Below are 23,300 nucleotides of genomic sequence, written 5' to 3' on the forward strand. Positions count from 1 at the left end.
AAGTCTAGGTGCTAGTGTTCCATCTAGCACCATGTAGCTGTCCTACCCTGGGGATGTTAATGAGAAAAATGAAAAAATAAACAAACAAACAAAAAAAAAACCCAACCCCTGCCTTCAAGAGTGAACATGTTTACAAATAGAGTAGAGAGGCATTAACTTTAACACCTGGGGAATAGAAAGGGGACTCCTAGGAATGATAGCTCTTCCCCTCCTAATCTTTCTAACAGGCACCCATCCTCACCGCCAAAGCTTAGGGGCCCTGTGACTTGGAGAGTAAACATGAAGGAATGTGGCAGATGTAGGAGGGATATTTCTGGGCCCAAGCATTATCCTTTACCTTTGGCTTATTAGGAAGCATTCATCAGATGCTGGGATCACTTAACATAAAATCTATTGTAGGAAAGCTAAGGCAAGAGCTGCCAGGGGGTGGGTGGGCAAAAGATGCTTTGTGGATGACTATTCATTATACATCTGTAACCACTAATGCAGAGCCGTAATTAGGAATTTTTTCACCTGGGGAACAAAAGTCTGGGGGTAGGACAGACTAAGGCACAGAAAACACTCAAAATGGGCCAAGGGGGCATGGTGGAGGACTGTTAATTGTAGGGATAGAAGTTGCTGTGGGGAGGGAATATACTCCCCTCCATGTCAGTGCCTTAGAACAAAGCCATGTTTGTCCCACACTAGTTACAGCTCTGACCTAACATTTAACAATGAAAGTCTTAACTAGAAGCTGAATAATATTGGTTGTTCTGAGGTAATCATACATTTAAGGAGATTTGCAAAGGTGTGATTATACCTCTGATTCTCTGTTATGTATGGACCCTTAAACATTAACCAGGCTAACATTGGACTGTTCTTAAATATTTCCTGTAATGTATCCATGCGAATCTCTTTGGACCTTTTCTCAAAAGGCTGCCTCTGTGGAAATCATAATTGCATACATCATTGCAGAACCCCAAACAATACCAACAGCCCATCCCTCTAGAGAAACAACTATGCTATTTCCTGGATAGCAGCTGTGTAACTGCTGGTTTTTATTTTATTTTTAATTAACAAGTATTTATAGTATTTTCTTTCCCTTCCAAGCTCCCCACCCCAATTTAAAAAAAAAAGAAAACCTTATAATAAATATGCTTAGGCAAGCAAAACAAATTCCCTCATTGTCCAAAAGTCAAAATGTATGTTTCATTCTGTATCTTGAATCCATCAACTCTCTATTAGGAAAGAAAGAAAATATTGGGCTTTATCAGTGGTTCTCTGGAATTTTGGTTGGTCATTGCAACTGATTAAATCTCTTAAGTCTTTTAAAGTTGTCTTCACAGTGTCCTTATTATATAAGTTTTTCACCCAGGAGTATTCACTTAGCTCTGCATCTGTTCATACAAGTTTTTTCAGGTTTCTTTGACCATTTTACCTCAGAGTTGGAGGAGAACATAGAAATCACTTATTTCAGTGGTATCAAACATTTACTTCAATGCATAGTGACTTAGGAAAAGCACAAAACAGTATCATCTGTATCTTACTGCATTTAATTAAATATCCCTTTCATCATTTTTATAGCACAATAGTATTCTATTACATTAATATACTATAATTTGTGCCCCCTTTTAGTTTTTAGCTGTTTGCCCCTATAAAAAGAGCTGCTATAAGTATTATAATATATATGAGTCTTTTCCTTTTCTTTGACTCTTTGAGGTACAGTTGTAATAGCATTGAGTCAGGGGGTTATGCATAGTTTGGTGACTTTTTGGAAATCTTTTCAAATTGCTTCCCAGAAGGGCTGGACCAATTTACAATTCTATGCAGAGTGCATTAATGTGTGTAGTTGCTATTTGAAGGCTCCATTTCAGTTAGTAGGACTATTATTCTGCTTCTCTTGGATGAAGGTCCCTCCCCATTTCATCCTCTATTCCACGATCAAATTCTAAAGATAATCTTTTCTATTCCTTTGTCCAAATCACAGGTCTACAAGATATATGATTCTTCCTTAATAGGAGAGAACTGTCTGGGTTTGGACCCTTTGCCTGCCAAGGTCAGAGCCAATGGGAGGAAAGAAGTTTATAAAATAGAATTATCCAATGAGAATGGTGCTATGGTCTCCTGTGACATTCATTCTGATATCTGTAGTATGACACTGGATGGCTGGAATCACGGTAAGCCTTCACGTAAACATCACGGGGGGCAAGATATCTTTGTTTCTAGCCTAATATTTTCAAGTCTTTATTATTATATATTAATGGGATTTTGGATTTCTTAAGCTGAGCCCTGAGGACTCCAGGGGAATGACAAAAGTCTGGTTCCGCCTTCTATTATTTTGTGACAAACACCGATGATAGACATTACCATTATTCCAAAATCATAATTATCTATTATTGCACTGGGAATTATATGGGGAAAATGTCACAAATAAAGGGATTTACCCTTTTTAGGTTTACAGTCTGAACTGGGCACAGTAGATAAGAGTGCTGGACCTAGAGTCATCTTCCTGAGTTCAAATCTTACTTCAGACTCTTATTAGCTGTATAATCACAGTTAATCAAGTGATTAAGTTGTGATCACTTACACAAGTCACTTAACCCTGTTTATCTCAGTTTATTTTACTATAAAATGAGCTGGAGAAGGAAATAGCAAACTCCTCCAGTGTCTTTACTAAGAAAACCCCAAATGGAATTGCAAAGAATCAGACATTATTGATACCACCAAACAACAACAAATCTAAGAGAGACAAAATAAAGAAAAAACGGATATTGAACAGAATCAGATAATGTCAGAGTTGGAAGAGATCTTAGAAGTCATTTAGTTCAGTGATATCAAATACAATGCATATTGATATAGAAACTTCAAAATAACATTATGTTGTTTTATTTTTTATTTTTAGTTAAATATTTCTGAATTCCATTTTATCCTAGTTCCTTGGTCACACTTGGGAGTTCTGGGGGCTACCAGTTATGCATTTGACACCTCTGATTTCTAGATCAACCTTTTTGGTAATGTAATAATCTCTACAATATCCCTAAGTAGATAGGTAGTGATCTACCCACATCTTGTTCAATCTATCAACAAACATTTAGTAATAATTTACTATGTGCTAGGCACTGGCATACAATGATAAAACGCAGTAGTCTCTGTCCTCAGGACATTTACTTTCCATGAGGGGAAAGTGACAGAAACAATATAATATAAATGAATGCAAAATATATATACAAAAACATGAGGAATATCATTTTGTCACTTTTGAGGAGAATGAAGATCAATTATGAATCTATTGCAGTAATCCAGGCAAGAGGTGATAAGGATCTGAACTATGGTAATGGCAGTGAAAAGCAAAGAAGGGGTCAGCATCCTATGGCACTGTTGGACTCTGTCATTATCTACAATATTTACGTGAGTCTGGCCAAGTCATTTATACCTCAAAGGCCTCAGTTTTGCATTTGTGCAATGAAGGGACTACAAGAGATGATTCACAAGGCACCTTCCTGCTCTGATCTCATGATCCCATAGCTAGATTTTATTGTTCCCTTTGACATTTCTAACCACTGAGCCCCATTATGCCTTTCCCCAGCCGTACAGAATGAATCTAATCCTCCTCCATGACAGCCCTTCAGAGAGCTGAAGAAAGCGTCATGTCTCAAGTTGTCTCTGATTTAAATCAAATCCTCCCAGACATATTAAACCCTTGAAAGAAGGCAAGGCAACATCTCTATCATATGAGCACACCACAAGAAATTGCATCTGGGGTGGAGGGAGGATGCATTTAAGTTGACTTAGGAATAGATATATGCTTAGATTTTCTTTAGATTCCTTTCATCATAGTGATTTCTTTATGACTTTGTGCTCTCCTATAACTTTGGTTGCAATCTGGGTCTTCAACAAGTGTAAGGGTGTTGTTTATGGCTCAAAGGGAAAGAAGAGAAATTCACATCTTACCTGGGGAAAACAACATATATGTGTGTCAAAAGATAATTTAGGGAGAAGGCCCTAGCAGTTGAAATGATCAAGAAAAGCCTTATATAGAACATGGTTCTTAAATGACTAGAGATACTAAGAAAGAAGTACATATTAGGAATTAGAGGGGGCCTAGATAGGAAGGGGAATTTGTGCTAAGATAAAGAATCATGGGGTTGAATTTCATATAAAGGAAGAATAAAAAGGCCAAAATATAGGGGAATATAGTGTTCTCAGTGGGGTCTAAAGTATGCTAAAAATTAGAAAGGCATGTTGGGGCCTTCTCCTAAAAGATATTTTCTGGATCATTTAACCAACAAGCATTTATTAAATACTTATTACTATGTGCCTGGGTTGTGCTTAAGTGTTTGGGGGACAAAGAAAAAGCAAAATTAGTCCCAGGCTTAAGGAAATTATATTCTAACAGGGGCTACAAAATGTCTACAGATAAACAGGTATAGACACAGGATACAGGCAGAGTGGATGAAAGATAAGCCAAGAAAAGAGACTATGGCAGAATGGCGGGAACCAGGACCAATGACCCATAGAGATTATCTCTGATTGAAGGAAGTTGGGGATTCTTTGAAGCAAAGGTGAAAAGGTAATTCCAGATATAGGAGACAGCCGATGCAAAGGCCCAGCAATGGAGATATTTCATCAAAAAGTGTCTATAGATGGATATGGACATTAATATATCACCCAGGTGTAGGCACACCTTCCAGGTGTATTGCCCAGGTGTGTCCTGGTAGATCTGCTTGTATCTCCTTTCCATGTTCAGGTCCCTGCCCCATCAATTCACTAAACATACCCCACCTTCTCAGTTATATATATGGTCCAGACTCAAGTTAATTTGATTTCAAGACTACATCATAGAATGGGAAAAATATTGGGTTTGGAGCTTTAAAAAACAACAACCTGGTTTTTAATTTGGAGAATACTGGAGAAATCACTGGATTTGTTTCTAAAATGCTAGATTTTGGAGTCAGAAAAACTGGATTTCAAATCCTGCTTCAGTCACTTTTGTCACTGTGTAATCTCCGGCAAGGTCATTTAATATCTCTTCATCTATAAAGTGGGGATAATAACAATACCTCCCTTCCAAGTTTGTTGTGAGGAACAAATATAATGAGTAGAGCACTCATGGTTCTATGGATGTTGTTGGTGAGTCCTTGAGTTGCGTTTGATTCCTTGTGAGCCCCTTTGGGTCTTGGCAAAGATACTGGAATGGTTTGCCATTAAAAGGCTCATTAATAAGGTGAAATGATGTGCCCAGAGTCAGAGGGAGGAAGGGTTTGGAGCCACATTTAAACTTGGGTCATCCTGACTTCAGGCCCAGTGCTAAGATCATTGCTTGGGGCAGACAGCGAGTAAGTATTCGAGGCAGAATTTGTCTCAGGTTCAAGACTCCTTTGTTTTTACTATTCCATTTCAGCAGTAAGATCCTCTACTATAGGGGAAAAAAGAGTCAAAGGTTGTTCCTGCCCCCTTTTAAGTCAGCTTCTCTCCCTCACCCAGCCTTGCTCCCCGGCCTTTCTCCACAGGTATGTCAGCAGGTATCTTGGGCACCAATGACAACGAGGCAGGCAACGATCTGTTGCTCCCAAATGGATCCCTGGCGGGCGACCTAGATGAATTCACTGAAGCATGGAAGGTCAGTCTCATACCCTCCCCCTCAAGGGGAGCAGGGAACAGGTCCTCCCGAAAAGTCTCCTTACTCACTAGAAGGTGTCTCCAGGTCTCTATTAGATGAGGTTTATTGCCTGATAATATAGGGCAATTCTTTAATAGAGCAGCTAAGTGTACCAGGCCTGAGTTAAAGACCACCTGGTAGAGCCTGAATGCAGATGAAAGATATATATTTTTAAACTTTATTATTTTTTTACTTACTTTATTTGTTCGTGCCCAGGGCTCTGTTGTACCACCCAGTGTCTCTCTGCTGGGCTATCCCCAGAAAGACCCACTATCAGAGGCAGAGACATATAGTGAAAAAAGTGTTAGAGCATATATTGGATTACTTGCCATCAAGGGGAAGAAAATTTGGAACACAAGATTTTGCAAGGGTTGATGTTGAAAAATTATCCATGCATATATTTTGAAAATAAAAAACTTTAATCTGAATTTGGAGGAGAAAATACCCAAACTTGATGAAATCATGGATTTTTTTCTTTTAGAAAAATAATCTACGGTCTTGAGTTGAAATTTTAGGTGTGTGTGTGTGTGTGTGTGTGTGTGTGTGTATTTATATATATGTAGGTATACACACACTTAGATTGTGTTCAGTTTTGGGAACATAAATCTGCATCTTCCATTTTGATTGGTAGAATGCAGAAAATGCTAGCTTTTTGTTGAATCATTTCAGTTGTGTCCCAACTGACTTACTTAAGGACACACAGCTAATAAATGTCTGGGACTGGATTTGACCTCAAGAAGCTGACTCCAAGACTTCTACCTTCTCCTCTGCATCACCTAGCTGCCCCCTCAGAGTATACTATAAATATTCTAATGGTTGATCTGTTATTAGCCAGCCCCTCCATTACTGGGGTTTCTCAATAATCATATTTACAACAATATTAAGATCCATCATGATTTTTTTGTGGAGAAAACCAAAGATCAAGTGACATGGTCAAGATTACATGAAGTAAGTAGCAGATCTCGGATGTTAGAAATGGCTTATTTTACGTTTTCCCAGGCTCTTAAATTCTGGTTTTCACAAGAAATGGAAATATCTTGGGCACCAAAAAATTTATTAAGTAGCTGTTATGTGCCAAGCATTGTACTAGGTGTCAGGAATACAAATACAAAGACTAAAACAATTCTAGCTCACAAATATTGGATTCAAATCCAAGCTCTGTATGACTGGGGGGGAAAATCACTTAACATCTTGGAACCCTAATTTCTTCATTTATAAAATGGGAATAATGTTACGAGGAGCAATGGGAGAAGCCATTATTATTCTTTGGGAAATGTTTATGTTTACCCTACTAGGTGGATAGTGAGTGCCAGGCCCAGAGAAGGAAAGCAGAGACCTGTCTCCAAGCTCCATCCTTCAGACTCTGCAAGGCATTCTTTGTGGATGCCCACTCTGAGCTCCGTAATTGCTTCCGAGTGGTGAGTACAAGTTGTGCTGGTGGTAAAAAAACAAACAAACCAACCAAAAAACTCAGGAAGAGGAAACACCATAGGAACAAGAAGCAGGGAAGGACCATAACATAAGGGCCTTCCTGAGTTCTAAGACCCATGCTCCCAGTGGGATGGAACAAACAGTCTCCAACTCCAGTTACTTTTCCCACAGTAAATTTCCTTGGTCTTACTACCCCAGTTCTCTAAATAGTCTTTTGATTAACCCTATACTGAAATACTAAGCAGATGAAAGGTCAAAATTCTTTCATTCTAAAGTACCCTTTTAAACCTGATCCCTGGAGAATGTGAGTCAGCAATACCATTCCAAGCTGGAAAAGCAAATTTAGTAAATGACAGATTCACTTCCTTCTTGCCTCCAGGTCCCAGGAAACTCTTTAATAGCCAACGAAACAGTCTAATTTCCATCCCTCCTTTCTGTTGATTTGCCCTATTCCCCAACCCATTAGTCACTTATTGATTGACCCATGGACAAAGTAAAGTGGCTATGGGGCATTTTATTCCAGGTAGATCCTGCCCCGTTCTACAGTATGTGCATCCGAGATACCTGTGAGATAAGTGAACTCCAGGCTGCCTGTAACATGGTCTCTGCCTACGTCCATCTCTGTGGTCGAGGCTTTGTACCTCTGGCAATTCCCCCTCGGTGTGGTAAGTACTTAAAACTCTCTGAAATTATCTTTGTCTGGTGGTTCCTTACCTCTTCTGATGGGGGAGGTTGTGCTGCTTTCCTTCTTGTCCCCACCTCATACATACTCCAGTTACTCACACATACAGCTCTTAAGGAATTCTGTCCTCCAGATTGTCCTCCAGATCTTGCCAGATCCACCCTGCCTGAGTTGAATTTCCCATAGATGTTCCTTCCTAATTATTCATTTACAAATATTGAGGTTTTACATGTGAGACATTGTGCCTGTAGCAGAAACAGAGAAGTATTTTGGTAAGTAAGGAAATAAAACACAAGCCCAATTGATTGTAGATGACACTTCCCTTGACAAATTACTTTATACACATTTTTATTTAGCTTTGTGTATACATACATATTATTCTCTATTCCTTTTTCTCCCAGCATATAAACTTAAGGAATTTCTTTGTTTAATATCCCTTAGTGCCTCCCATTTTGAGATTTATTGAATGAATGAATTGAATACAAATTAGAAGGTATAGGGCACTTATTAAGTGCCTACTATGTGTCTTTAGCATGCTATCTCATTTGATCCTCACACAACAGTGAGAGATAAGATTGTGATCCCCATTTTACAGTCAGGGAAACTGAGGCAGGCAAAAATTAAGTGACTTGCTGAGAATTATAAAGTACACATCTTCATGACTGGTATTCTATGAGATTTCACATCATCTTTGAATTTCCAATGAGATACAAAACTTAGCAGGCATTTGATAAATGTTAGGTAAATGAGGTGATGACCTTTGAGCTGGGCTTTGAAGGATGGATAGATATCAGATGGAGAGCGTATTCCAGGGAGAAGGCACAATTAGAACAAAAGCATAGAGACTAGAAGTTAGGGAGTGATTTCAGTTCCAGTGGTTAGAGTACAAAAAAGGGAGAAATCTGAGATAAACCCAGGCTGGTTCCAATTTTGGGAGGCATTAAATGCTAAAAATGTGTGCTTTATTAGATAGCTAATGGGTTGCACTTATCCTTATTACTGCACACAAATACACTTTTGCTTCTGCCATATTTAACATTAATGCTTCCCCCCCCATCCATTTAGTTTTACATTGTCCTAAGTTACATACTTGTCTTATCAAACTTTAAGTGCCAAGGATTCCCTGTAGTGTTGCTCAAATGGCATCCAATAATAATAACTCACATTTATATAGTGCTTAATAGTTACAGAGCACTTTGCATATATTACTTCATTTGACCTTTACAAAAGGCCCAATCTGAGGGCTTATGGTCATGTGAAGGTGACCCTGTATTATCCAAAGGGATATCAAGGAAATACAAGCCATGGGAAAAGCCCAACAATTTGGGAAGGTTTTGAGTAGGGGCCAAGCGATGGACCAGCAGATATCTGGCCAAAGAACCAAATTAGTTGAATTCAGGAAAACTTATATTGAAAAGTTGACCAATAGATAATAAATCTTGTTGACCAAAGCAGCTCATTGAACCATCTACTTGGTATGAAGGAATAGCACACACACTATTAAAATCAGAGATCATTTGTAAGATTGAGCTGTTTTATTTCATAGCTAGGTATCAGATAGAAATAGGCATTTAATAAAGGCTTTTTATAGTAGTGATAATAATGATGGAAAGATCTTTTCTAAGCTGATTATTTACCATAGACAGCACTGAAATAGCATATAAGGAAAGTCTTAGAACTAGCTTATACCTGCAGTTATTAAATTGTCAGTGTGTGTGTGTGTGTGTGTGTGTGTGTGTGTGTATTTCTTTTTGTAGAGCCAGTTATTGAATATTTACCTGCACTACACTTTGACTAGTTGTTCGGCACCTTTTCATTCTATTAGAGAATGATGTTTGTCAAAGTTAGATGACCAAAGAAAGATCTATCCTGGAATTGCTCATTTTTTAAACTTGAAAGGATCTAAAGAGGTCATCTACCTCTATACATCAGGGCAGAATTATTATTAGTCAGAATAATGAATCTCCTAAAGCAGTGAATATTTTCACTGGGCTAGAACTAAATCTATTTTACATAATTATAATTTTGAATAGTGTAAATTAGAATACATGCAATCATATCAGGGAATTTATTATTTGAACTAATTAGAAATTAGATATATTATTTTTTTTAAGTCATTCAGTCATAAAGTCTTGATTGAGTACTTATTTTCCCAGTGCTATAATACTTTTAAGCAACTCTGCTGCACTCCCACATGTGAGCCCTAAGAAGAGGACTTTATGTTGGAGGCATTTTGAGCACCAGGATCTATCCATTCAAAAATTATACCTTAAAAGCCCCCACTAATGTCTTTACTCTTGCCAGACCAACCAGAAGATGTATTAATTGAAATCAAAAGACATTTATCAAAAGCATTAGAAAGTAACAAAATATTTCTCTAATAGATTCTTTCTGATAAATTACAAAAGGAGGCATAAAGAAATACATAGGGAAACACATATGTCCAAAGTAATACATGCCTCTGACACCTCAGAGCTGCTTCTCTCTTTCTGCAGTTCTTAGCTGACATAAAACTATTTCCCCATACGGAAAGGGGGCTACCCATCCTTTTTTTCCTTTGATAAACTCATGTTTATTAACTCCTTGGTGATGAAACCTCAGCCCACTAGTTAGAAATTTTCTTATTCATTTTAAAGTCATCTTTTAATCTCCTTTTCTCCTATTGCTATCTAGGGTCTTTCAGTCTAAATTCTTCCAGTTATAGTCCACAGTTTCTTTTAACTTCTAATATATTTCTGAATCTCTAACATAGTTTATTTCCAAATCCTTTCCCCATTTTACAAAATTGCGAAAGAGCTGGTTAGCACTAAGGTAAGAAGATTCCTGGTTACCAAGGCAAAATGAACTCAGGCATATTTTATACTATACACCATATTTTATACCAGCAACTAAAATTATTCTACTTCCTACAAGGCAATCCTTTGATTGCCTCTCTTATTATCTATAGATGCCAATTGCAACTCACTTTGCTTATTTGTCCCCTGACAATTATACCTATCTTTCCATAAATTCCTCCTTGAAGGCCTACCCAAAATACTGGGATCCTTTCTTTAGATCTCTTGACATTGAGTGGAACAAGTGTCATCCCTCCCTTTAGGCAGTGTTATGGAACTGGCCTCTCTGGTGTCCCATCTTACCTTTCTTTGATGATATCCTTTACATTGTGTTTTGTTTGTAATAGTTTGCAGCCTGCTTATTCCCCCATGCACCTCTCTGTCATACCGTGAGCAATCCTTAACTTTAATTCTCCAAAGGCTGGCATTCCTTTATTCATAGTCATATGATTTCACCAGAAAAATACTGGTATTAAAAATATGGGCCTTTGTTTCAAAGAGAGAGGTCTGGATTCATTAAAATAATTTTGTGATTTTTCCTAAGGTAATCCAGTTCAGACAAAGTCTATGGTTTGTCCATCCATTTATCATAAGACTGAAGGACACAAATGTAGTCTTTGCTCCCTTGGGATTCATAACTAAGAGTAGCCAACCTGGCTACCTACATAGAGGACGTTCAGTTAAAATACGTGTGTGTGTGTGTGTGTGTGTGTGTGTGTGTGTGGAGAAAGAAAGATGTGGTGTTTGGGAGATCATTAAAAATGATATTACTTCATTCCAGGTATGATCCGGCTTTAGTCCAGGGAAGGATATGGCCCTGTTTTTCTCAGGCATCCTATCTCACCAAGAATGGGGAGAATATCACTTGTATCTTGATACAAGTAGCATTCCAGAGTTTTACAATTATCCCTTCCACATCATGTCTTTCTCCTATCAAGGTTTCTATATTTCAAGGGGTTGGTCAGCATAAGAAATTAAATGGGAATATTTTGGAAGTTTCATGGAAACAGATAATATTGAAAAAATCGTTTTACTTAGGAATGACCTACACATAGCCTATGACCAAATGCTTAACCTAAATTTTACAATAAGGTACTGTAAATATCCCATAAAAGACAAAGAAAAAATTCTTTTTCTTTGGTGCAAAGGGAGGGCCAAAAAAAAATTTATGCAACTTTTCCAGATCACAGCAATACCATGCCCTTAACCCCCAAGATGTGGAAGGGCTAACAGTATTACCTGCCCTCCCAGCAAAAATAAACTTGAAATTAAAGAATGATTCCTTTTCCTCAAATCATTAACAGTTATGTTAACAGTTTCTTCCATCACTTCCCAAAAAGATAAAAGCCAAGTATTAGTCTCTCCCTTTATAAGGCAAAATGAAAGAAGTCTCAGAGATATCAAATGACTTCTCTAAGTTCACCAAAATGATTCTGAGAAATTTTTCTGCTGTTCCCTTGTGTACACAAGTCACTGGACCAACTGGCTTGTCCTGAACTGAGGGTTTGTTATAAACTTGGCTTCCAGAAATTATAGCAGTTCTACTCCATATAATATGGAGTTGGAAAGTATTTTGTACCAACACTAAAATCACTCTATTTCCTACTTATCAAGACTTTGATAGATCTCTTATCTCATCATCTACAGATGCAAAATGCAACTTATCCTTGCTTGTCTACCCCATGATTGTCATCTGTATCTCTCCATAAATCCCCCAGAAGAGATCCATACTCCATAACAGCCACAACAGGAGACCCCCCAAAAATGTAATAGTGTAGGATTTTTTGGTATAGTATAAAGGTGAAAGGATAGGAAAAGGGGGTTAAGATGCAAATATCCTTACAAATGGTGAGAGCTTTTGCTGGCCTCTTGTATACACCTAGGGAACATGTTCATTGTTAAAGGTCTCCTTAATTTTCATTTTTTTTTCCTTATAGATGAAGAAAGGCTAATTGGCTTTGACTTTTAAAATTTTGCTGAAATAACAATTTTTATCCCAAGAAATCTAAACCAGGAGTTTCATTTAGTTTAGTCATTTTCAGTCACGTCCAACTTTTCATGAATTAAATAGAGCTAGAGCTCTATCTTTTTTTCTGAGTTTTTTTCTTTTAAACACAAGCTGAGCTTCTCAAACATGTTTTGTCTTTTAAGACCAGAAAGTACATAAGTTCAGTTTCATTTTAGTTTCTGTTCAGAAAATTATGGGGAAGTTTAAGCAACCAGTCAATCTGAACACACTGAGGGAGAGCTTGGTTGTTTAATAAGTCAGTATTCTAGAAATGTCTGTATTTCTACAAAAACAACAACAACAATAACACACACACACACACACAACAAACAGGGCTGCTCCTTTTCAGGCCACCCAGTACTTATTAAGTGATCACACACATGTGTGGCACTTTTCTGGGCACTGTGCCTAGTTAACAAAATAGATTTAGTACTTGCCCTGGAGGAGTTTGTTTTTAAAAAAATCAGTCTTTGCCAAACCACATACATTCACATGAAGGAAAGCAAAGAGATGTCCAACCTAGTCTTCATCAGCATTGGCTACTCTCAGGGAAAAACAGCAATAGGTTCTGAGTGATTGCCAATTTTCTGGGTCCTAAAGTCAAGAAATAGAGGGCTTATTAGACTTAGGTTACTAAATTTACCTGTTGCATGCCCAGTTAAATCTTCTACAGTTATCTCAACGTTTAAGTTTTTTAACTTTTAATCTTTTGCCATTTTCTTGGATACAGCTAGGAAACGTGTATATTGTCAGAGTTCTTCTGGCTTCCCATTTTTTCTTACTGTTAACCATGGCAAAATTTTTAAAGTCATAGCTGTCTGTCTCCCAATTAGTTGTTGAAAAAAAAAATTAGCATCTAGAAAAATTATCAAGGAACAAAAAAGTATTGAATTTTACCTGGGAAATTTCTCTGCCTAAACCTGGGATGATTTCTGGTTCTATTATTTTATTATCAACATTATTTTGCCAGTTCCTTTAACAACTTTATTTTTGAATCAGCATATATTACCTTCAGTATTTTTTATTCATGATCCCATTTGGGATTTTCTTGGCAAAGATACTGGGATGATTTGCCATTTCCTTCTCCAGATCATTTTACGGATGAGGAAACTGAAACGAACAGGGGTAAATGACTTGCTTGCCCTGGGTCACATAGCTAGTGTCTGAGGCCAGATTTGAACTTAGGAAGATGAGTTTCTTTTTTTTTTTCAACAATATTTTTTAACAACATAAACTTGTGCCACAAGTAAGCCAAAGTTTGGGAGGAAGGAGGAATTATATTTTAAAATCATATAATGTACATATGTAACACATATATGTATGTAAGTATATACACACATACACATACATTGATGATACAATTGTGATTTGTTGTTTTATGAATTGCAAACCTTCAGAGTTTTATTATATAAGAAAAACTGCTGGGAAAAAGTCCATCCATCAAGCACGAGCCCTAGACAACCACAGCCAGATCTTCAACTATCTTTTGTGTGTGTCTCTCATTTTGACCCTAAAATAGAAAACACAGTAGAACAAAACTACAATCCCAGAATAACAGAGAATCCCAATTATTTTTAGAGCATGGTCTGAAAAAAGTGATAGCTTTGTGTCATTTTTGTCAGATTGATGAAGGGTAGGGAAAAATAAGTGAAAGGTAAATTCAGTTACTTCCTTTAGGATACTGCAGGATCATTTAGTGTTTCTGGGAAGTGATTACTCCTCAGAGAAAAAGATTTATCCAAAGTGAGTCTATTTCCTCACTGGCCTAGTAAGATTGAAACTGCAATTTAAATACAGTAAGCATTCAACATTTCCTCATTTAAAAAATGGAGATAAAGTGGGTTATTCCCTAAAAGTGTCTTTTATTTCTAATATCCTATTAGTCTCATTCTATGAGTTTAAGCCCCTGGTATCTTGACAGTACCCCCTCAATCTGGATTTATAAGACTGAGAAGGGAGAAGCACAGGAAGAAGGCATCCTTTAGGGACATTAAGACCAGCTCACACAGGTAGTAAGTTATAGAGAGGAGAGTTGAACTCAGTTCCTCCAAGTCCAGATTTGTGACTCTTGTGAGTCATATAATGTCATCTCCACTGATCTGTTTGGCTTCATTTTTATAGAAGTAGCTTCATAAGGGTGTTATTGAGAGGAAAAAAATCTCAATTCCCTTAGCTCTGGACTGGATAACTTCAACGATTCTTTCCAACTCTAAAGTAGTAAATTTTTAAAAGCAAAGACTTTGTAGTCTTCATGCTTACACTGGAGTACAATAGAAGATTTATGAAGGCAAAAGAAGATAATTTTGGGATGCCTTTGGCAGCAGTGCAAGATGCTAAGGCCTGTCAGGACAAGCTTTGTTCCTTCTGCCCTAGAGAAGGGCCTCATTTTTATTTTTTCTTGCAGCTTAAGATTCTGCTCAGGGCCGCCCTGGGCCGACAAAGGAGAGCCAGCTCTTTCACCTTTTGACAAGTTCTTGCATCCAACAACCAGTGGCAACTTTGTAGAGAATCATCCCTAAGGAGGGAGAAAATGCATTCCCAGGACACCCAAGAAAATGAAAAAAATGTCTAGCACACTAACCCGTGGCCTGCTGAAGGGGAGCCATTTATTGTTTTAAGTAGCGTGGCCAAGGACAAGGGAGGTAGCCCTCCCCAACAGGTTGTAGTGAAGCTCTTCTTCCTTCACTGAAAGAGCCTAAGACATTCCCTATTCTGACCCAAAAAGCTCTCCTCTGACAGTTCAAAGGATTTGTTTTACTCCAGAGTGAAGAGGAGAGAACAATCTGCTTTAGCTGGAAAGAAGACTTATTCATTGCTTATTTAGTGAGCACCTACTACACAAAGCATGGTAGTTCTGAATCAGTTGTGTCAGCTGTAAGGAAGTCTTACTTATTAATTCTATTAACTCAGGTTTCTTCCAGGTGTATTTTACCATCAAATTCTATTTTGTGATTGGCTTAAAAAAAACCACCTGATTTGACTTCCTTGCCCTTACCTGTACCAACTTCTCATTTCCTACTAGGGTTGCATTTTGCTCAGGCAGCCATAGTATTTTCAAAAAGTGGAGATCTTGTCAGATTTTCTTATTATCAAGCTATTTTTTAAAAATTACTGTAAATAAACTAGATTTAAATTTTGAGGTTTGGTGGGAACAACCTCCTGAATTAATATTCTCAAGTGCATATCATGAGCACAGGTTTTTATAACTTATTCTGGCCATGACATGGAATAACAGGGTCCTGATTTATACTGTAATCAAAATTGTGAATTTGATTTAATGTAATTTCTTTGATTTTGTTACTTATTAATAAATTTGGTTGAATCCAAGCACTTATTTGTTTTGGGGAATCTATTACTAAATCCGCCAATAAAAATAATTTAGATTTATGTGATACTTTGAATATATTATTAAACCATGGGTTCTGACACCTATGTAACCCTTTTGTTTTTAATAAATAATTTAATAAAATACATCGAATTATAAAGACACCCACTTATATCAAAATATAGCTATCAATTATTAAAAGTTTATGATCTTCAAGTTATGAACTTCTGTTTTAACTACCTTAAATCCAAAGTAGAGGGTATTATCTCTCTTTTATAATGATGAAATCAGCCCAGAGAGGAGAAACATCTCAAGATCACATAACTAGACCAGTAAGTGGTAGAGGTCAGCCTCAAATTCAGGATTCAGGAGAGTTCAGCATGGCATATTACTGGGGTACTGAATGGCCTGGCTTCAAATCCCTGCTCAGATATTTACTAGATATATGATCCTAATCTAGTCAGATATTCAATTTCCTCATATGCAAAATGGAAATGGAGGAAAGAGGACTGGATTTTGATGGCTTCTGTGGTTATTTCTAGCTCTAAACCTATGGTGCTATGAGTTAAGTCTGTGTTTTTTTCCACTGTCATGTCAGGGAAATTTCACTTTTGTAAAAACTAATTATAAATGAGCACTCATTCCATTGTACCCATTTAAGGTCATGCTTTCAGAATTTAAGATTTCAAGGCAAAGAGAATAATAGGCTTAAGGCTTTCTCATATTGCATTTCTGACAAAAGGCAAGGGACCATTTGGGATTGCCTTTGTTTTCACTATTAACTAGTTAATTACCATTTAGGGGCTCCTGCTTTCCCCTTGGCACTTAAAAGATTAGCTGGAATTAGTTTCCTCATTTATTGCTTACAGTAATATAGTGGATAAGCCACCATATGGTACTCCTAATAAGGTCTGCATTACCAGCTCAAGTAAACCATAAGCACAAACAGAACTGAGTCATTGTAAATCCTGAGTCCCCTTTTCAATTCCTATGCATATATGCAGACCTTCAGTGCTTCAACCCAAGCTAGTCCAAGAATATGAATATATCCAGCAATAATTCACCATTTATCACATTGAATCCATCAAAATTCTAATCCCCAGACAAGATGAGGGACATTTAATTAAAGTGGAATAAAAAAAAAAATTAGATGTTTAGCTCATTAGGGCTTTGCCTAAACAAAGTTTAAAATTTCAAGTTCTTCAGATCTGTTGTTATTATTTCGTTTCAGTCGTATCTGAATTTGTGACCCCATTTGACATTTCCTTGGCAAAGATAATAGAATGGATTTGCCATTTCCTTCTCCAGTTCATTTTACAAAAGAAGAAACTGAGACAAAATTAAGTCACTTGCTAGTGATAGCTAATAAGTAGCTGAGGCCAGATTTGAATTCATGAAGACTCTTCCTGGTTCCAAGCCCACCACACTATCTAAGTGCTTCAGATCCTCCTCACACTACAATGAAAACAAAACAGACTATGTTACCTTTGGTCTTAAGTTGCAGAGAGAACATGTATATACAAGAACAAATTACAGGGCATTATCATCATTCTAATGATTCTTTAAGGTTTGCAAAGCATTTTCCATGTTATCTTATTTGATCCTCACAACAGCTCTATGGAGGGCCCAGTGGTTCTCAAACTTTTGTTTTCAATATCTTTATCCTATTAAAAATTATTGAGGATCTCTCCAAAGCGTTTTTGTTTATCTGGATTATATTTATAGACATTTACCATATTGGAAATAAAAACTATTTTTGAATCTGTAGACCTTCTAAAAGAGTTTCAGAGATCCCCAGGATTCTCTAGACCATACTTTGAGAACCAATGGAGTAAACAGGGAAGAATTCTTGTTAGGCTTGGGATGTGAAGGATGAGCAGATTTTAATCAGGCGGAGAGAGGAAGAGGAAGGGCAGGGGGGAAATGAGAACAAAGGCTCTGAGATAATAATTCACAAGACATTTTCAAGAAATACAAAATAAATTTTTGTCTATAGTAATTGGTACCTGTAATGAGACACTAAGAAATAGTGGGACTAGATTCTCAATCATAAATAAGCACACAGCCAAGGGCCAGGTTACTTTTTGCATGCCTATATTGCCAATTAAAATTTTAGATTTTATCCCTGTAGGGAATGGGTACTCATTTTGAGAAAGAAAATTTAGAATAGCCTATTGTTGTTAAGTCATTTTTCAGTTGTGGCTAATTCTCCATGATCTCACTTAAGAGTTTCTGGACAAAGATATTTCAAAGAGAGTGGTCACAAGTGTCGAATCCAGTTTGTGTGGTGTTTTTAAAGGGTAGCTTGTATATAAGTTTTAAATAAAGCCACAAGCTTCCTTGAATCTTAAACAGCATTAAATATGATTAATTTATTTTTTGAAAAAACTACAGGGTTCAAGAATTATGACTGTCTGTAACATTTTGAGGATACAATTTCAGGAAAGTTGAAGAGTCAGATTGTAGGTGGTAAGGAAATGGAGGCAGCCAATAGTGACCACTTTTTCAAAAAGCATGGCTATGAAAGAAAATAGGATTAAATAAAGGTATTCCCCTCTCCCCCCCCCAAAAAAAGAGAAAATATATCTGTACATGTTTATAAGATGAAACCTGTAGAGATAGGTTCCTCTAAAGAAGAGGAGAACTGAGCTCCAGGTTTTGGAAAAGCAGAAGTTCAGAGCACACCTAAAGAGGTTAAAATATCTGAATTAGAAGAGATCTTAAAGGTAATCTTTAACTACACAGGAATCTCTTTAACATCTCCATTTCCCAACAAAGAAAAATATAATTCACACAGAAGGTTGCCTCAGTATATATAGCATAGTGGAAAGAGTTTAAAATTTGTAGTCAAAGATCTTTAGTTCACATTTAGTATAGTGAGTAGAAGTCAGATCTCGGGGTCATGAAGATCAAAATTCAAATCATTCCATATAATGCTTGCTAGTTAGCTATATGGTGATATCACTTAAAGTCTCTGAGCCCATTAACTCAATTATAAGACAGAGATAATGTTACCAGTTGTAAGACACTGGTGAGATAATAGTTTAATAGATTTAAAGGGTTTTGAAAATTTTAAAAGTGCTATATAAATATTTTCTCATCTGTAAAATCTGGGGGGTTGGATGAGATAGTTCCTCTGAGGCCTCTATATCCTATAATTCACAGATGGTTTCTTCTAAGAATGGGAGAAAGCACATCTGCTAAGGTCATGATTAAATGAAAATGTCCTTTAATATATGTTTGAGTATTTGAGCAGATGTGCTGCCAGGAAAAAGAAGTAAATTATTCACTCTAACTTTTTTTTAATTATCATAGATTTATTATCCATCACCAAAGGCAATGCAAGTAAATAAATATATAGAATAAGTAATAAAATCTTACATTGAGACCTTTGATATTTAACAAAACAGAACAAAATAAATTCATAAGCAGAAAAATAAAGTCATTTGTTCCGTGTCCGTTTTCAGGAACTTGTGAAGTTTTACTAGCTGGGCAGTTGGCAAGCATTTATCAAACGCATATCACGTGCCAGGCATTGTTCTAAAAGCTGAGGATACAAAAAAAGGGAGAAAAATAGTCCTTATTCTCAAAGAGAACATTCTACTGGGAGATAAAACATGCAAACAATTATAAGTTTGCAAGATATAGACAGGATAAATTGGAGGTGATCAACAGAGAGAAGGCATTAGCATTAAAGGGCATTGGGAAAGACTTCTTGTAGAAGATGGGGATTTTAGCTTAAACCTGAAGAAAGGCAGGAGGCAGAAGGGAAGAAAGAGAAAATTCCAAACCTGAGGGATGGTCAGTGAAAGGTACAGATCAAGGGGTGGGGGGAGGTAGCTGGGGTCATGTGATAAGGAAAGATGGGGAGGTATCAGTTTTATAAGTACTCAAGCTATTAGGGAGCCACTGGAGTTTAATGAATAGGTGCGATCTATGTCTTGGGGAGATCAATTCAATAGCCCAGGGTATGGACTGGAATGAGGACAGATTTAAGGCCAGATTAACCTGACGGCTACCTCAATAGTCCTGGCATGGGATGGTAATGGTGGCTTGTACCAGGAGGAGGAGAAAGGAATCATATATGAAAGATGTTACAAAGGTAAAATCAACTAATATTGGCAACAGATTAGAAATGGGACATGAGGGAATGAAGAAAGGAATAAGTTTTGTGATTTAATGTATATTTCATTACTTCACTGCACTCTCAAGCAAATAAATGAAAGGAAGTAAAGTGATGCCATTACTAAGTAGACCAGCTCTACAGATCAAAAACTCCCTATAAGTAGATAGGTGGGAAAAAAAAAGGTGATGTGTATAGTAACAGTGTTGTTGTTCCTGACTTGTGATTTCCCTAGCATAGAAAACTCATAGAATCATGGGATCTGAAAAGAACCTCAGAAGCCTCTCATTCAATCTGCCATCTTACAGATGAAGACATTCCCTTTATGTGCAAATAGCACATTCATATTATATTATATATATCACATATATGATATATTATCATGTATGAGATATACGCTACCATAATTATATTATTATATATTACATATATTATGCTTATTACATATTATAATAAAATGTATTACATTTATAATTTATACAAATTATTCGAAATCCAGAGTCTCAGTGCTAGAGACACTGAAAAATATAACAACAATAATAGTTAATATTTATATAGCAATATTATAGAAATGCTAGCTACTGTGCTAAGCATTTTACAAATATCTTGTTTGATCTTTACCACTATCTTGGGACGTAGGTGCCATTATTATCTTCATTTTATAGCAAATAGAAATTTTCAGTCATGTCCAACTCTTCATGATCCCATTTGGGGTTTTCTTGGCAAAGACAATGGACTGGTTTGTCATTTTCTTCTCCAATTCATTGTACAGAAGAGGAAATTGAGGCAAACTGGGTTCAGTGATTTGCCCTAGGTCACTGACCTAGGAAATGTCTGAGGCCAGGTTTGTACTCAGAAAGATGAGTCTTTCTTACTCTAGTACCAATACTCTGTCCAATGCATCACCTACCTGCCCCAATAAATAGAATTTTGGTGACATGTTTGCCATGAATAAGGCATATACAAACTATTCAGCATTGATAATACAGTAAAAGAAAGATCCATTAAGGAAGACCAAGTTTATAAGCTTTTTTCATATGACAGATATATGATTAGGTAAGTTTAATTATCTGGGGGAAAAATTACTCATGTGACCCTCTTCATAATTCCAGATAAATAAGGTGTTGCTATATTACTACTACTGCATCTACTACTATTACTAATTAACTTGGATATTAAATTTATGGATCTAATCCAAATACCTTTGAGATGAGGAAACTGAGACTCAGAGGATTATGGCTTAATCAAAGGCATTGCTTCCTAAATATTATCAACATAGTTTAGTTCCTAATCTTTAACATTACTTTGATTGGATTTTCCTTGGCAATGCATACTTATTTCTTCCAACAAGGCCAAAATCTCTTCCCAGGGCATATATGATGAGTTTAGGATTTCATTTAGTGTTAGTCCCTACCCTCCATCCCAGAAGCTTTTTTTTTTTTTTTTAAGCAATGAGCTTTTTTCTTCCATAATGAGAATGTCTTTTTGAATTCTGCTCCTAGTAGTCAGAAAGTGGCTTCATTGTACTACATGAAAATGATATTATCTTAGAACTAAGGATTATTGATTTATGACTATAGTAGTGAAGTATAGTCAGTGAGTTGATTGTTTTGTTTATACTTCCATCCTCAAATCCTTTAGCCCCATGTCCAACCACCAGTTTGGCACTGCAAAGCCAAATCCCAACCAAATCTGGATCATCCCCACCATCTACCTTCGAACACATGTAGTCTCAATTCCTGGTGGTCAAGAGGTTAGTGGCAATAAGAGAGTTGTTAAGAACTCCCCTTTAAATTGGCTGCAGGTTTAGAGTGAAAGAATTCACTCATTCCTGAATTATTAGTTGCAAAATTAAAGTTTATTATTGGATAGAAATCAGTTTACCAAGAGACTGACTTTTATTGTGGGAGAACTATGGGAAAATTGAGTTTTGCACTGAAAATGCAGTTCTCAGTGGACAGAAGGTCCTGGCAGCTAAGTGAGCTACCAAGGTCCATCTGCAAAGACCTTAGTTGAAGGAAGCTGTTATATTGGGTATTTTGGTGGGGGCTGGGGCAGCCCGAGAAGATCAGAGTGTGTGTGTGTGTGTGTGTGTGTGTGTGTGTGTGTGTGTGTCTGGGACAGCTCAAGCTGATCAGATAAGATGGGGGACTGGGACAGCCCGGATCTCCTCTTGGAATTAACAACACTTCAAAGGGGTGCTTTTTGACCAGGATTTGTAATTGAGTCAAAGGCCTGGCATCCTGGAAAGATAATTTATCAGGGGATAGGGGGGAGGGGGAGCAGAGAGAACATATCTTCTCCAGAAAGGGCTGAGACTCTGAAAGGGATCACAGATCAAAAAGAAATAGTTTCTTAAAGGGACCACAACCTGCTTCAATGTAGGTTTCCTGGGGAAACAAATAAAACCATGCCAAATGGGTTTACCACAAATCTAGGCAGCATTTACTTTACTGAGAAATCAGAAAATTTAATAGTAAGCTCCTCTCCTCTGAGCTTCAAAACTTGCCTTACTCATTCCCCCCGTTACTTCCACCATTGCTCTAGTCTGATGAAGAGATGGATTTTCTACCTGCCAAGCCTAAATGCTCTTAATCCAATTGTTTCCTGTCTTCTTATTCTTCTCATCTTTTCCACTGGCTACTTCTTTAAACATGTTCAGTTCTTCCCCATCTTTTAAAATACACACACACACACACACACACACACACACACACACACACACACACTTTCAGTTTATCCTGCTATTCCTTCAAACCAGTATTCTAAATCACCTTTCTAGACAAAATTCTGAAAAGGGTTATTTACACCTAGTGCCTCTATTTTCTCAACTTGACTTTCATTTCTTAAACTTTTGCAGTCTATTTCCCATCCCATCACTTGATTGAAACTGCTTTTTCCAAGACTGCTGACAATCTCAAATGCTACTGGATTCAGTGACTTCTGCTATCACCAATCTGATCCAGATAATCTTTTAATTTTTTTTGAGACAATGGGGGACAATGTCCCTAGGGGAACATGGCGCTTATGTCTGTGGTCACATTTGAACTCAGATCCTCTTGACTCCACTGCTGCCCTATTTTTTAAGTTTTATTTTTATTTTGTTACAGCATTTTGCAAGATGGTTGACTGAGGTTAAGAAGGAAAATAGAGAATTTTTCCTTCCCTCTTTTTATGGCCCATGCGTGCATGCTTCAAACCCAGCACCTCTTCAGTGATTTTTCCTCAAATTTACTCCCTCTTTAAACTTCCAGTTTGA

At 37.0% G+C, this 23,300-nt stretch overlaps 1 protein-coding gene across 1 annotated transcript in view; it reads left to right on the forward strand.

Moving 5' to 3' along the window:
* The window catches only part of LOC127545411 (uncharacterized), a 169,075-nt gene extending 153,155 nt beyond the window's left edge, over nucleotides 1-15,920 (forward strand). Inside the window, exons 68-72 of the mRNA XM_051972685.1 lie at nucleotides 1,967-2,156; nucleotides 5,490-5,599; nucleotides 6,934-7,056; nucleotides 7,593-7,734; nucleotides 14,998-15,920. Coding sequence (XP_051828645.1) covers nucleotides 1,967-2,156; nucleotides 5,490-5,599; nucleotides 6,934-7,056; nucleotides 7,593-7,734; nucleotides 14,998-15,002 — 570 coding nt within the window. The 3' untranslated portion in view covers nucleotides 15,003-15,920. The remainder of the gene's footprint in view (nucleotides 1-1,966; nucleotides 2,157-5,489; nucleotides 5,600-6,933; nucleotides 7,057-7,592; nucleotides 7,735-14,997) is intronic.
* Nucleotides 15,921-23,300: the final 7,380 nt, after the last annotated feature.

This window comes from Antechinus flavipes, chromosome 1 (assembly GCF_016432865.1).
Source record: "Antechinus flavipes isolate AdamAnt ecotype Samford, QLD, Australia chromosome 1, AdamAnt_v2, whole genome shotgun sequence".
NCBI lineage: Eukaryota > Metazoa > Chordata > Mammalia > Dasyuromorphia > Dasyuridae > Antechinus > Antechinus flavipes.